Genomic DNA, 14930 nt, shown 5'->3' with positions numbered 1-14930 from the left:
GTCAAACTGCAGCCCTCCATATGTCCATGGACTACAATTCCCATGAGCAACTGCTGGCAGGGGCTCATGGGAATTGTAGTCCATGATCATCTGAAGGGCCGCAGTTTGACTACCCCTGCTGTAATCCATCTCCAATTTTTCATATTTATTTCCTTCGCTATGCTCCCCCCCAGAATTAAACCCAAACTGATGGCAACAAGAGAAGCTAAGCTTGATTTACATTCTGTTGATATTAAAAGGTGCCATTGGACTCACACTTCGTTCTGCTGCTTCAGACCAACCTGGCTACTCACCTGAAACCTTTTTATATACTGCTCTAAACCAAGCGATCCCCAGCTGTGAAGTCTTTTCTTTCCTAAGTCTCCAGGTTGCTATGGATATACCCTCCCTCCCTTGTAAACAATTGCAGACAGATTCCGATTGGCTTCCAGGGACTGTGGCTGCTTAGCAACCGCCTGGAGCGTGCTTAGCAACCAGACTGATAACACAGAACAGCTGTAGGAAGCAGAGGCCGAGAAGAGGACACTGCCTGGAGGAGAAGCGAAGGGGTAAGTGGATGGCATTGTGGAGTCTGGGGTGGGAGCCCTCTCTTGCAACACCTGACCCAGGTTGCTTAAGAGTTCCTTCTACAAAGTGCTTGGGTGTTTTCTTTTTCCTTCTTTTGTCTAAACCAGGAGTCCCTGACCTAGTTGAACCTGTGGGCCCTTAGGTAGTTTTCAGCAAGGGCAGAAGGAGACAGAGAAATATCCCTGGGGAGAGAATTCCATAGTTTTGGTGCCACAACTGAGAAGATCCTTTCTCAGGTTACCACGTGCCTAGTCTCAGAAGATGGGGGCTCATAGCTTCATGTTGAATGTATGCACAGGCATAAGTGCACACAAATTTATAGCTAAGCTTATCTTAGATAGCAGGCATATGAAAGATGGCTTTTAAAGCTTAGAATTGGGTGCAGACTTTTGCTCTCTGTCTGGTAATATGCAAGTCCAGCTTCCCCAGCTTGGTGGAGTTAGATGGGTGGGCAGAGGGTCAGGCACAGGCAAAACCCGTGCACAGAGCACTGTGGGGTGAGGAAGGATCTGGTACTACCCTTGATTGTTCCTGTTATTCTACTTGTTAAAGGGAACCCTAAAAATCTGCTGTCTCCCAGTGATTCTCCCAGTCAGATGGCCAAAACTACTTGCACGCTTTTTTGCTTCAAGATATTTTAAAATAACTTAATTTATACTACACCTTCCCTTTCAGTGGGGGCCCAAGGGACTTGCGTTGTTGCCCTCTACTCTCACAACAGCCCTGTGAGTTAGGTGAGGCTGAGCCTGTGTGACTGGGAAACTTCTGAGATACAGGGGAGATTCAAAACCAGCACTCCCAGGTCCTAGTCCAGGACTTCAGCCACTACATCACACTGGCTGTCTACAGGGCTGGCCTGTTCTTAGTGCTGTGAGATTTAATCCATGTGACTTTGAGAGAAGGTTGAATATTCTGCCCATTTATTAGGAAAGGCTGATGCAGTGGGGAAGGGGGAAAGGTGCCCATGCTTTAACAAGACATAGATTTCAAACAAAATCCAGACATGCTTAAACTTTGTGGAAGAGGTGGAGCAGTTCTAGGCTCCGAGTACATCTCCTGATACAACTTCTGTGTTGAAAGTTCCGTCTGAAAGCACACGTTGTCCTAGCTGGTGGAGTCTGCAGTTGCCTCTCAAAAAATGTGTTGACCACAAGTGCAAAAGACTGTTGGTACCCATTCAAGAAACAAGATTAGAATAAGACCTCCATTTTTGGAAAAGGCTTCAGATTTTGTTCTTATACGTGAGACACGCACCTTCCAAAATCTTAAACTGCCCCCTCCCCCCCCATTTCCATCCATTTGAAAATTCTGACTTCTCTTTGCTACTTTCTGATTGGAGCTAAATGTTACAGGAAATGCAAGGATGCTCCTGAAATTGGTAGCTTGTGGGAGGCTCTGGCCCCTCTCCTCCCCTGTATTTCTTTTCCAGGATTGGTCAATAGCACCCAGCAGGAGAGGGGAAATGATCAGTGTGAAGTCTTCAGTGCATGAAGTAAAATGAACTAGACATTATGGTTCAGAGAGTAGATGCAGGGCTACTGTTTTTGGCACCAGTCCTGTGTGTATTTTTGGTAGTGAAATTCTTCCTGCATTGGGGGGGGGGGGAGAACAACTAAAAACGTGGAAGGAAGTAAGTTATATATTATTATCTTTCCCACTCCCAAGCTTCTGAACATAGCTGGCCTTGCCTCCTTGCATTGGGAGCTCAAGAAAGCTGTTTTTATTTGGCACAGGCTTCAACCTGCATCCGGCTGAATTTACACCCAGTACTGTTTTCTACATTTTTAAAATGCCTTGAGTGCTGACAGATAGCACAGAAGGAGCCATAGTGGATGCCAGCCTCCAGGTGGAACCATTTCCCCTGGAGAAAATGGCTGCTTTGGAGAGTAGCATTGTACCCCATGGAGGTCCCTGTCCTCTCGAGGCTTCATCTCCAAATCTCTAGGAGTTTCCCAAGCTGGATCTGGCAACCCTAACACCCCATCCCTCACTGGGGCACAGGGGGGACCTGGCAACCCTAATGGCACAGGCACTGTTGCATGGGCACTATTTAGTTGCACACTCAGGAAGAGGGCCGTGCCATGCAACAAAAGGCAAAATCAGATCCATCTTCAGAGATGTTTGCACATTTTCTTACTGGTATACCAAGCCAAATGCAAGTTTCAGCACTCCAAAGTGGGGAGCATGCCCGCTTTATCACTGCAACCAAGACTCTTCCCCCCCTCCTCTCGTCTATAGTTGGGAGCTACCATGGCCACGCTGAGCGTGAAGCCAGGCCAGAGGTTCACACTTCCAGACTGGTACACCAACTGTGACCTGCTCTCAACCAATGCAGAGAGGCAGCGCTCTGCATCCCACCAGATCAGGCAGGAGGCTCGGATTCTTCGCAATGAAACCAACAACCAGGTGCGTAGGAATGTTGGCTTTTGGGGTGTGGTTCAGTGGACTCAGGTTGCCCATCACTCTAGAATAGGGATGCCAGCCTCCAGCTGGGATCTGGGCAACCCTGGAATTACAGCTCCTCTCCAGACGAAAGAGATTAGTTCCTCTGGGGAAAATCGTTACACATATAGTTATAACGATATTCAATTGCCTGTTTTTTTTAACAAAATGAAAAAGCCCGATGGGACAGGGGGTGGCCATTTCTGAGGGACTGGGTCAGGGAAACTGTGGGGAAACCTGGCAAGTGTAAGACCCATTACTGCTGTGACAGGGCTGCCAGCTCAGGATTGGGAAATTCCTGAAGATTTGGGAGGGGAGCCAAAGGAAGGCTGGGCATGGGAGGGACCTCAATTGGGTGTTCTACCATTAAGCCTACCCTTGAAAGTACTCATTAGGGGAATTGATCGTTGTCATCTGGTCATCAGTTGCAATTCCAAAATAAGTACATCTGGCCTCAACTAGAGCCAGGATCTTTTTGGTACTGGCCCCAACCTGGTGGAATGAGTTTCTGTGAGATAAGAGCACTGATGGAACTGGGCTAATTCTTCAGGGCCTGTAAGACGGAGCTCTTCCATCAGGCCTTTGGTTGGGGCCCAAGAACACAAAGATGACTTGATTAAATATCGTCTGGGCTCCCTCAGTTAACGGTACCCCCACCTAGATGCTCTGAATGGAACAATTATCTATACAGCTGGCATGATTGTTTTTAACATGATTGTTTTAAGATGATGATTTTAAAGTTTAAACTGTATATAATTTTAGTATTATATGTTTCAGGGGGTTCCTCAGTGGTAGAAAGGTTGAAAATGCTAGACTACTGTAATTTGCTCTACGCAAGGCTGCCCTTGAAGTTGTTCCAGAAACTTCAACTGGTTCAGAATGCAGCAGCACAGGTTCTCACAGGGACCCAATGGAGGGCACATATTTGCTCTTCCAACTGCACTGGATCCAGATTGAAGAACCAATCAGGTTCAAGGTTTTGGTTCTAACCTTTAAAGCCCTAAATTGTCTGGGACCGTTGTATATGTAGGACCACCTTCCCCAATACACCCCCCAAAGAACTTTTGGATCAAACAGCCAGAATCTGCTCAGGATCCCCAGCCCCCCAAAAATCAAACTAGCTCTGGCCCCAAACTGGTAGAACATTCTGCCTGATGATCTGGACCCTATGAGACCTTAAAGAGTTTTGTAGGGCCTGCACAACAGAGTTGTTCCACCTTGACCTATGGTTGAGACTTCACAGTACACCTTATTTAAGCTGGCCTCCTGCCTATCTAAATCCATCAAGCCAATTCCAATTTAGCGTATTGATACTTTCCTCCGTTGCCCTCAATAAATGTTTGTACTTATTGAAAATGTGTGATTTTGTATTTTTAGAATTATATTTTAAAGTAAAGTAAACTTTACTTTTTCCTGCCAGGATCTGGAAGGACAGTCTTGAAGACAGCTGGTCCCTTCTTCTCTTCACAAGAACTGGGCAATCACAGACTATCTGAAGGATTCATTTGAACCCTCTGCCTTCCCTCTTTCCTCTGCAGACAAAGTGGGATGAACATGACAACCGCACGCGTCTTAATGAGCGAATTGATGGTGTCAATCAATGGAAGGAGGCCCTGGACAAATGCCTTACAGACACTGATGTCGAAATCAATGCCTTGACCCAAGTAGGTTGGCTTACTCTGAGTGGGGTGGAAGATTCACAGGTTTAAACGGCCTCTGGTGCAGGGTTGGCCTTCTGCAGAAAGGCCATGGAACTGCAGAGTAAAATTCACTATCCTGAGAATCTTTACCCTCTTCCAAAATCCCAGGTTTCTAGCCTGGAAGACTGGGGAAAGCCTGCTGAATAGACAGGTGCCAAAGGGGAATTTCTGAGAAACTTTTTCACTGAGTTTTCTCTTTATGACCAGCAGACACAAAATAATTAACTAGTTGGAGCACTGCGATGAAGACAAGCTAGAGTCTGAACTTTCCAGTTTAGAAAAAAGGTGACTAAGGGGAACATGCTAGAGATTTATAAAATTATGCATGGCATACAGATGAAGGGAGCTTTTCCTTCCTGTCCCATAATGCTACAACATGGCGGCACTGTTGGGAAACAGGTTTGGGCAGACCAAAGAAAATACTTCTTCACTCATCAAATAGTTCAAATGTGGAGGTAGTGAGGGCTGAGCATAGACGCCTTTAAGAAGAGTTTAGACAAGTTCATGGTGGGAAGGTCTATCAATGGCTACCAACTACTGTGAATAAAGGGAAACTTCATATGCAAAGGTACTAAAATTCTGCTAGGAACTAGTGTCAGGTGAAGGCTTCTATACCCAGTTTGCTTGCCCTCCAGGGTGAAGGCTTCTATACCCAGTTTGCTTGCCCTCCAGGGTACATAGCGTCTATGTAAAACAGGATGCTGGACTAGATGGACTGCTGTTGTGATCCAGCAAGGCTCTAAGAAGCTTAACAAATTATATAAATCTTGTTTAGCATGCGTGTGGATTATAGAACAGTGTGAGGATTTTGCCTTCTTTTCTTTTAATCTAATTAAAGCTCCTTGACTAAAAATCTTGAGCAGTCCAAAAACCCTTCTGTTAAGTAGAAGCATCTGGACAGAACGCTAAACCAATGGGAAAAATCTTGTAACAGCTAAGGCAAACTTAAAAGGAACAAAACTACCTGGTGAGGTGAAAAGTTATCTAAGTACTGTGTTAAAACTTATTTCTAAGACTAAAACTCATTTCTAAGACTAATAGAAGGAGAGCACTCCAATAAATTATGTATTGAAGTACCTTTTTCCCTTGAGAAAAATCACAGAGATGGTTGAATAAGAAATCTTTATTCTATACGCATTGGATAATACTGTCAAGGCGCTTTTGTAGCTGGATTTTCTTGTGTGCAACAGGAAAATCTTCTAAAGTACATTGTAAAATTAATCTTTATAACTGAGTTGGACTGTGCAATCAATCGAGATAACCTTCTTTTGGATTGTTGATCTTATTGTTCTTTATACTAAAAAGCTTCATATTTATTGCCTGTTCTGCTAAGCTGTTTTTAAAAACAAATCCTTGTTTCTGAAAGTTCCAACTGTTGCTAGGAGCAGAGTCTTTATAATGATGGCCCCTGAAGTTGAAATGAAATGTGGAGCTACAGCTCTTTGCTTGATTTTTAAGAAGGCTGCAAGATATTTTTCTCAGTTGCCTTTTCACTCAGTTCATTAGGAGATAGGAATACTGCTAGGTAACTGTGGATAATTAGAAGCCATCTTTCTTTTTATTGTTTTTCTGCTTCTTTTGATTTTAAGATTCCTATAATCTGCTTTGAGTTCCTTCAAAAAGCAGTCTAAAAATATTTGGAAACCCTTGTTTATTTAAAATTATCTGCAACCATCCCCAAGCAAATAACGTGGAACTAAAGATGGTCAGTTTAGTGTACTGAGGAAGAAGGGTTGGGCTGTTGTGTATCATAATGGCTCAGAAATCAATAGATATGTTTTGTACCATCTAGAGAATCTGTAAATAATAGATAAAACAGGTGTTAATAAATGCTAATTTGAGGTGGGTGGTGGCAGAACCATCACTCTGCTAGAATCCCACCTGTGAAATATTTCTGAAAGAAACTTGGTTGGTCTGCAAGATTCACTCAGCATCCCATTTCCAGCTCTGGAAATCCCGTAATGTTTCCAGTGAGGTGGAAAGAAACAGGCAATGTCATGCCCTTACTCCATTTTAGTTTCTCCTCTTCAGATGAAGGAGGCAGCGGAGCATGCCCTGCAGGCAAAGAACCTACCACTGGACGTGGCCATTGAATGCCTCACCCTACGGGAGAGCCGTCGAGCTATTGATGTGGTGAAGGACCCTGTTGAGGATGAGCTGCACAAGGAGGTGGAGGTGATTGATGCGGCCAAGAAGGACCTCCAGCAGAAAGTGAGCGAGGCCTTTGAGCAGCTCTGGTGAGCCAAGAGGTTTGGTGGGGCAAGCAAAAGACTTTAGATTACTCAGTGGAGGGCTGTTTGCTGTCAGAGTCCTCCAACCTGGGTTCAAAGAATGCACAATACTGGGGTTGGGTGGAAGGGAGGAAATATTATGTTTTGTCCAGAAGGCTTTCAGTTGTACAACACTGACTTTTCTCAGTGGAGAGAATTTGTTATTAATGTTGTTTAATGATCCAATTAACGGGTAGTGAAAATGAAGCTTGGCTTCCTTTTCTTAATATCCACCTGCTGCTCTTCCTTTTTAGTGATGGCCCCTAGTTTGAGACCATTTTTGTTTTTCTTTCACAGCCTGTTGCAGGAAGCCCGCCACCAGCTTAACTTTGACCATCGGGGGAAAATGGAAGCCTTGGAGATCGACCGGACTTGTGTGTCGCTTAGTGTCAATTCACCCAACATCTCCTACAAAGTCAACCCTACCCGAGTGCCAATTGGGTAAGGGTACTATTTATTTATTTATTTTATTTTATTTATTTAGATTTATATACCGCCCTCCCCGAAGGCTCAGCTACAGCCACAGCTACCAGCTACAGCCTTGTGCTAGAACTATTCAAAGGAAAGCCCTTGTCCTGCTTTCTAAAACAGTGTTAACTTGCACAGAGAGTATTAAGTTTCTTACTTAGGTCTTGGCTGGGTGCAAACACTGTTTCTGCTCTCACTGCAAGCAGGCTTGGATTAAGCACAGAGCTCTACAGGGGAGAGCAAGGCTGGAACCTCCAGTAGAGGTATTGTTATTCTGTAGTTGTCTCTGTTCAAGCAGATTGACAAGACCCATGAGCCAAGGACCACAACGTGGTGGGGCTGCCGGATAAAGATTGCAGTATTGACATCTCATCACTTTTGGCTAGGAAGGAGACTATCCTTCGTAGAATCATAGAATAATAGAGTTGGAAGGGACCATATGGGTCATCTAGTCCAACCCCCTGCACTATGCAGGACACTCACATCCCAATCACTCATCTACTGTAACCTGCCACCCATTTGCCTTCACAGAATCAGCCTCTCTGTCAGATGACTATCCAGCCTCTATTTAAAAATTTCCAAAGATGGAGAACCCACTACCTCCCGAGGAAGCCTGTTCCACTGAGAAACTGCTCTAACTGTCACGGACTTCTTCCGGATGTTTAGATGGAATTTCTTTTGAATTAATTTCATCCCATTTGTTCTGGTCTGTCGCTCTGGGGCAAGAGAGAACAATTCTGCTCCATCCTCCATATGCCACCCTTTTAAATACTTGAAGATGGTTATCAGATCCCCTCTTAGTCGTCTCCTCTCTAGGCTAAACAGACCAAGCTCCCTCAACCTTTCTTCATATGTCTTGGTCTCCAAACCCCTCACTGTCTTTGTTGCTCTCCTCTGGACATGTTCCAGTTGGTCAACATCCCTCTTCAACTGGGGTGCCCAAAACTGAACACAGTACTCCAAGTGAGGCAGAACCAGAGCCGAACCTTCATCTTCAGTGTTTTGGAAATCAGGGCCATGTTTCACATTATGGAGTACACAGATTCATTCCAAGGACCTACTCCAATTGTCTGGTAGAACAGACACAAGTTTTCACATGGATTTCTCTAATAGCCCATGTAGGGCCCCTCTTTCCCCCAGAAAGCACTTTATGGGAGGCCATAACTTGTACCCTGTAAATCCAGTCCGCACCAAACTTGGAGGTCAAGCATGAGAGAGTCAGCTGGAGATCCCCTGCAATGTCCATAGCCCACCAGGGAGCTGTTCAAATTGGTAATCAACCTCACAAACCAAACCAGTTCATTTGGCTCGTGAAAATTCATGATGGTTTGTGGTTTGTGAAACCAAACTGCCTTTTCCTGGTTTGTGCCCATCCCTAGTAAATAACACATCTTGGATTATGTTTGATTGCACACAAAAAGGCTCAAGAGCAGGATATCTTTTCATGGGAGCATTTTGGTATTCCTCCTTATGAAGTTCAGCCCAAAAATGGGAAATATAATAAATGTAATAAATAAATGGGGATGTTTCTTTTTTTGATGGGAGCTGTCCTTGTGCACCCATGCTAAGTCTGATTTATATATTGCCAGAAAAATAGTCTAATTTTTTTGCTAGTTAACTGTGGGCACTGGAAAGGTCTGAACAAGCCCTGCTGAAATTGTGTGTGTTGTGCTGGTCCTGTTCATGGTGTTGTGCTGGTCCTGTTTACTTCAGCTGGGGCTTGCACAGAAGTTGCCCTTGAGTTGAGTCTTGCAGATTACATCTCTTTCCAGTGCCCTCCAATGCATTGTTCACACCTGCCTGGTTTTGTCGTAAGGGCCCTCTTTGCAGTATCACTGGTGCTCTATCACTTCCTCTGCTATGATCTTGTGCACAGTCTCCACGTAGTATGGAGGCATGAAAACTCTAGTGTGGAGGCTGTGTCCAGGTTCAGAAGATCCAAAATCCCTGACAAATGTCTCTGCAGAGATAGTAATCTGTAGAGAGGAATTTTGAAAGTATAAACTCCTCCTGAATGCTTGAGCCAGCTCATCCTTCTGGCTCTTGTAGATCTGTCACTCCAGAACAGTGGGACCAGTACAGCCAGTATAATAAAGACCGAGCCGAGGCAGAAATGAAAGCAGCTGCCGAGCTGCGGGAAGCGATAGCACTCACTATTGCCCAGGTAAGCAGCTGGGATTCCTGACAGCTAACAAGCCGTTGATGTAAGTTAAATAATCTATGTTTATTTCTAAAAACTGGTGTCTGGCATTCTGGCCACACTTTAACAATAGCGTCCAACATTCTACAGCAATAGAATGCACAAGTTCGGGCTTTGCAAATAGCCCTTTTCTTGGTGGCCCACGGCTCCCATTAAGTTCAATGGAACAAAATAATTGCCTTGCAATATATGCTATAATTGGAGCAGAGTCAAAACTTCCCTTTCCGCATTAAGGCAGAGGGGCCATCAGAGGTAATGGGTTGGTTTAACTCCTCCACTCCAATTATGTTTTGAGATTGGGGGTAATTGCTTAAAAGGCAAGCTTCTGATCATCAAAGGATAAAATTAAGCTCACCTTTGTGTGAGCAATTACTTTTCTCCAACATAACGTGTTATGTGTGTTCCCCTCTCCAGACAGACAATGAACTAGAAGCTCAGCGTGTGGCCTCGGAGTTTGCCTTCCGCAAGAGAATCCACGAATTGGAAAGAGCCCTCGATGAACTGAGGTGGCAGGAGAAAAATGTGAGTCTCTGGGTAGCATTAGACCAGCAAATCTACGCTATGATGTGAAATTTGAGAGCCAGTATGGTACATTGGCTAAAGAGCTTAAAAGCTTCAAATTCTTACTCAGTCATCACATCACATCATCTGTCTCTCTCCCTCTCCCTAATCGACCTTGCAGGATTGTTGCACAGCAAGGGGATGGGGGGGGGGGAACCATGTGAGCTGGCAAGGGCTCATGGTAATTGTGGTCCTTGGATATCGGGAGCCACAGTTTGGCCACTGGTGCCTTAGGGGAAGGGAGAGGTAAAAATGCATGCCAACTTGCACTGATGAGTTGGTGTTGAGTCCAGATCTTTTCTAGGGCTCAAGGCCTTTCTGTTCTTTTCAATCCTCAGCCATATTTCAGAGTGTTCATTCTCTCACCACTCTGGGGCAATCTCTTTTTTCGGCACTGAAGGATCAAAAGTCACGCTGTGACTCTCTCTGGCAAGAAACATCCCAAAGAGATGCAAATGAGGGAGCTCTGTTAAAATTGAGTCTTGAATACAACCAATGCACTGCCAAAGGATGACTGTATGCAAGTTGCTGTATAGAGCCCAGTATGTTAGCAGTAAGGACAGCTGGATGAAAGGGACTATAGCTGCAAGCTGATGAGGAGGAGGACCCACTGGGATGAGAATTTTGGACCCTGAAAATGCCATTGCTTTGGCCCTAAAGCCATGAGCTTCATAATTACCAGTCATCCCCCCCCTCCATATCCATCACTACTAATTCATCCTTTTCTTTTTGGAAATGTCATTGAGAGGAAGATGAGGAAGAAGAAGAGTTGGTTCTTATATGCTGCTTTTCTCTACCCGAAGGAGTCTCAACGTGGCTTACAGTCGCCTTCCTTTTCCTCTCCCCACAACAGACACCCTGTGAGGTGGGTGAGGTTGAGAGAGCCCTGATATTACCGCCTGTCCAGAACAGCTTTCTCAGTGCTGTGGCAAGCCCAAGGCCACCCAGCTGGTTGCATGCAGGGGAGCGTGGAATCAAACCCGGCTCACCAGATTAGAAGTCCGCACTCCTAACCGTTACATAGTCCACCCCTCCTCTGAGGGGTACTTTGGGTCCCCACTGGAGAGAAAAGAGGGGCATGAATAAATAGAGGTGCTTCTGGAGCTTGCTGAGCGAGCAGCCTGCACACCACCCCCAAATGACCTGTGGTCATCCCCTCATTCCCTTGATTTCCTTAGACCCTTGAAGAAATTGCTGAGATGGAGGAGGACATCAGGCGCCTGGAGGAAGATCTCCGAAAGAAGATTTGGAATCTAAAGCTAGTGCACACCCGCTTGGAGACCAGGACTTACAGGCCCAATATGGAGCTGTGCCGTGACCAGGTACTGTGAGCACTGAGGGAGGGAAAAGGACTGGGATGTTTTCCCTTAAAAGAAAGAAACATCAGGCGTGGAGTAGCCCATGATGTGGGTTTTCTGGGAACATTTGAACAGGAAAATATTTAAAGAATGCTAGCAAAACAACTATGAATAAGCCCTGGGGTTTGTCCATTCTTTGTATCCCACATTTAGCCCACCTAACATGATGGATTTGCAAGCAAAATAGTTCAGACTATTATTAATAGACTATATTTACATATATTTGGTGGAAATTTTTCTGTAGAGAAATATGGAATTTCCTGCCTTGTACCTCTGAAAGGGGCTTCCGATCACTGCCCTTGAAAACGATGTGAACAAAACTAAGCAGAGAAACAGTTCCTGGCCTTGACTGAGGGCCAAGATGAGGATACTAAGTATTGTTTTCCAAGGATCTTCTTTAACATGGGGCTATACTCAGTGTGGGTGCACTGTCTTGCTTGCCCCTACCTATAGCTTTTGTTTTTATTTTTTAAAGATTATTTTAAATATGTGATGTGCCAGTTTTCTTTTAACAGATGATGTTGTTTCAGAATAGAGGAGTTTACAGTTCTTTAAAGAAAGGTATCTGGCAGCTAATACTGTCCAAAATTGTTTGGGTGTGTATACTCCAAAACCTCACCTGACCTGGAATAATTTCTCCCTTGCTCAAGGTAGATTTATCAAAACCACTATATTCCTTGATGCTGAAGTAATCTTGAAACTGTATCTCCTAAGCCAGTGTGACTGTGAACATTGCCAGCATGGTGTAGCAGTTAAGATTATCAGGCTAGTACTGGGAGACCAAGTTTCCATGGATTCCGGCCCATCTACCCTTGCTCAACTAAGGCTGTAGGAAGACATCATGCACAGGTCTCAAAACCTGGGCAGATTCATATGGGTATAACCAGGAAACACATTAGTGGGCACCATGCTGGAAACAACGATTTCAGATCTTTTCCAGATTGTGTCAGCCTAGGCGTGGTTGAGGAAGCTCAGCTAAGCTGGCCGCTGGAACAACTGCATTACCTAAGGCTGGCATTCAATACTGATTATCCCTGATGCTCCTTGTTTGTTTTTCAGGCTCAGCATGGATTGACTGATGAGGTTCATCAACTGGAAGGAACAATTGCAGCTCTGAAGCAGAAACTGGCACAATCACAGTATGCATCTCAGTATTCTTTTTAAGGGCAAAAAGGGGGGGATTGGATCTCTTAAATCGCACAGACTTTGATTTTGGCAGCTCAGTGGGATGTCAACTTGATTCAGTAACAAAACTGTTGCTGCAAGTAGATTGATGGGATTATTCTCCAGGATTCTTAGATACCTAGCCAGTAAATTGGTGCTATATACCGGGGGTCGTCACCCCTCCCCGTCCGCAGCCTGATATCGGGCTGCGAAGGCCTCGGTACCAGGCCGCCGCCAGCTGCACCTGCCTCTACCCCCCCTTCAGCGAGAAGCTCGCCAGGCTGCCGGCTCTCCCCTACCCCCGGAAGCGGTCCTCACCCAGGAAAAGGCCCTGAAAATGATCTGAACAAAACTAAGCAGATAAATGGGGTTGTCTACTGGAAGCTCCATCCATGCGTGTCCACGCATAGCATGTGGGTAAAGAAGAGCCCCAGAATTGATAGAGCCTTGGTTTAAACCTGTTTGTCTTCCCCCACTATTATAAACATATGTGTACTCAAGAACACAAGTACATTGTACAGATGGGAAGGGGTGACATGCACACAGACTTCCCATTCTATGCTGTGTTTGTTCATTCCTTGTACTGTGTTGGTGTGTGTTAGCAGGTTAAAAACAGGGTTTAGTTGGACATTGTGGGACTCTTCTGTGCAAAAGTTGTGTATTTGAATTTGACTGGATGTTTGCAAAACGCACAACTTGGGCAGCCTTTTTTAAATTTGACAAGATAATTGTCCTGTGTGAATTACTTTGCTATGGAATATACAAAATGTTTGCAAAAAATGCTCTTCACATTAATAGTAGCTTTTGAGGAGGGGAATATCTCTCTATTGAGAGAACCAGTGTGGTGTAGACAGCCAATGTGGTATAGTCACAGACCGTAATGTGGAGAACTGGGTTTGATTTCCCACTTCTCCACATGAAGCCAGCTGGGTGACCTTGGATCAGTCATGGTTCTCTCAGCCTCACCGACGTTACAAGGTATCTGCTGTGGGGAGGAAATGCAATTGTAAGCCTTTTTGAGACTCCTTCAGGTAGTGAAAAGCAGGATATAAACCCCAACTCTTCTTCTCCTTCTGTCCTACAATCTGATTTTCAGATTTTTATCATGGTTCAACACCCATTTCAAACAGATGGTATATCTTTTAGATGCATGCTGAGAGTGTTTTTAAATTAATTTTCCCTTGGAGAGGCCTATGCAGCCTTTTAAAATAATTTCTGTCAATTGGTTGAATCTCTCATGGATCCATTCAGCCACCAAAGATACTCTGTTTGAAGAAAAGGCCTTCCTCTAGTGCAATGCACTCAGAAGAGCCTCTTGTATCATGTGTAGGCTACTCTGCTGGAGGCAAGTGCCTCCATTAGTAGACTGGAGCTGTACCATCTAACTCTAAAATTTTCTCTCTAAATCTTCTTAAACACAATTTGGACCAGGAGCATATTAATTTAAGAACGAAAGCAGCTTTGATTCAAATGTAAGCCCTGACCACCTCATCTTGGCTTTCTACAGGGATGCTTTGGATGCTCTCTACAAACACTTGTATCGCATCCAGACAGACATTGCCTACAAAACCAACTCCCTGATCCTCGATAACAAATGCTTGGACTCCAGACGGAAGCTGACAGTCCCTGCTGAGAAATTTGTGCCAGAAGTGGACACATTCAATCGAACCACCAATCGCACCCTCTCGCCCCTCAAGAGCCGGCAGTTGGAATTGGCATAGTATGATGGGCTTAAGGTGTGATCCCTGGAAGAACATTTAGGAAATAATTGGCTTGGAAATGGAGGTGCCATTATCTCCCCCAATGGCTCCATGCCAGGGCAAGCTGCCACCTGTGTCAAGCTTGAATGTTTGTTTCATTTCTCTTTCCACCCCATAGCTATATGCCTGCCCCTTTTTTGTCTGTTTAAAGTGGTAACCAATAAACAAACCTGACCTCAGTGACTGGTGTCGTTTGTGCCCTTAGCCCTCTGCAAAATGCTTCTGCTATTTCAGATTTATTCCCAATGTTAATGGTCGTATCTATTTAAAAATTGTAAGGTATTCAGGTAGCTTCCCAGAAAACATGCTGTAATGCCAGCATCAGTAAAGGCAAGCTAAGTCCCTGCTTGGATCTCACAGAACACGACCTGACCTCTGGTTTGGTATAACTGCTTCTCAGAATTTTGTAGTATCAGGCTGCTTAAAAGTTCTGATGAGTT

The 14930-nt window shown here is 44.7% G+C and overlaps 1 protein-coding gene across 1 annotated transcript; it reads left to right on the top strand.

The window, feature by feature from the left end:
• The first annotated feature begins 463 nt into the window (after positions 1 to 463).
• Positions 464 to 14669, top strand: TEKT2 (tektin 2). Its single transcript, XM_077337553.1, has 10 exons — positions 464 to 548; positions 2806 to 2973; positions 4548 to 4673; positions 6741 to 6946; positions 7277 to 7420; positions 9497 to 9611; positions 10062 to 10169; positions 11387 to 11530; positions 12626 to 12705; positions 14238 to 14669. Exons 2-10 carry the CDS (start codon positions 2818 to 2820, stop codon positions 14449 to 14451), a joined length of 1293 nt encoding a protein of 430 aa, XP_077193668.1. The 5' UTR covers positions 464 to 548; positions 2806 to 2817; the 3' UTR covers positions 14452 to 14669.
• Positions 14670 to 14930: the final 261 nt, after the last annotated feature.

The sequence above is a fragment of the Paroedura picta genome, chromosome 5 (genome assembly GCF_049243985.1).
Source record: "Paroedura picta isolate Pp20150507F chromosome 5, Ppicta_v3.0, whole genome shotgun sequence".
NCBI classification, from domain to species: domain Eukaryota; kingdom Metazoa; phylum Chordata; class Lepidosauria; order Squamata; family Gekkonidae; genus Paroedura; species Paroedura picta.
This window is presented reverse-complemented; position numbering and strand designations above follow the sequence as displayed.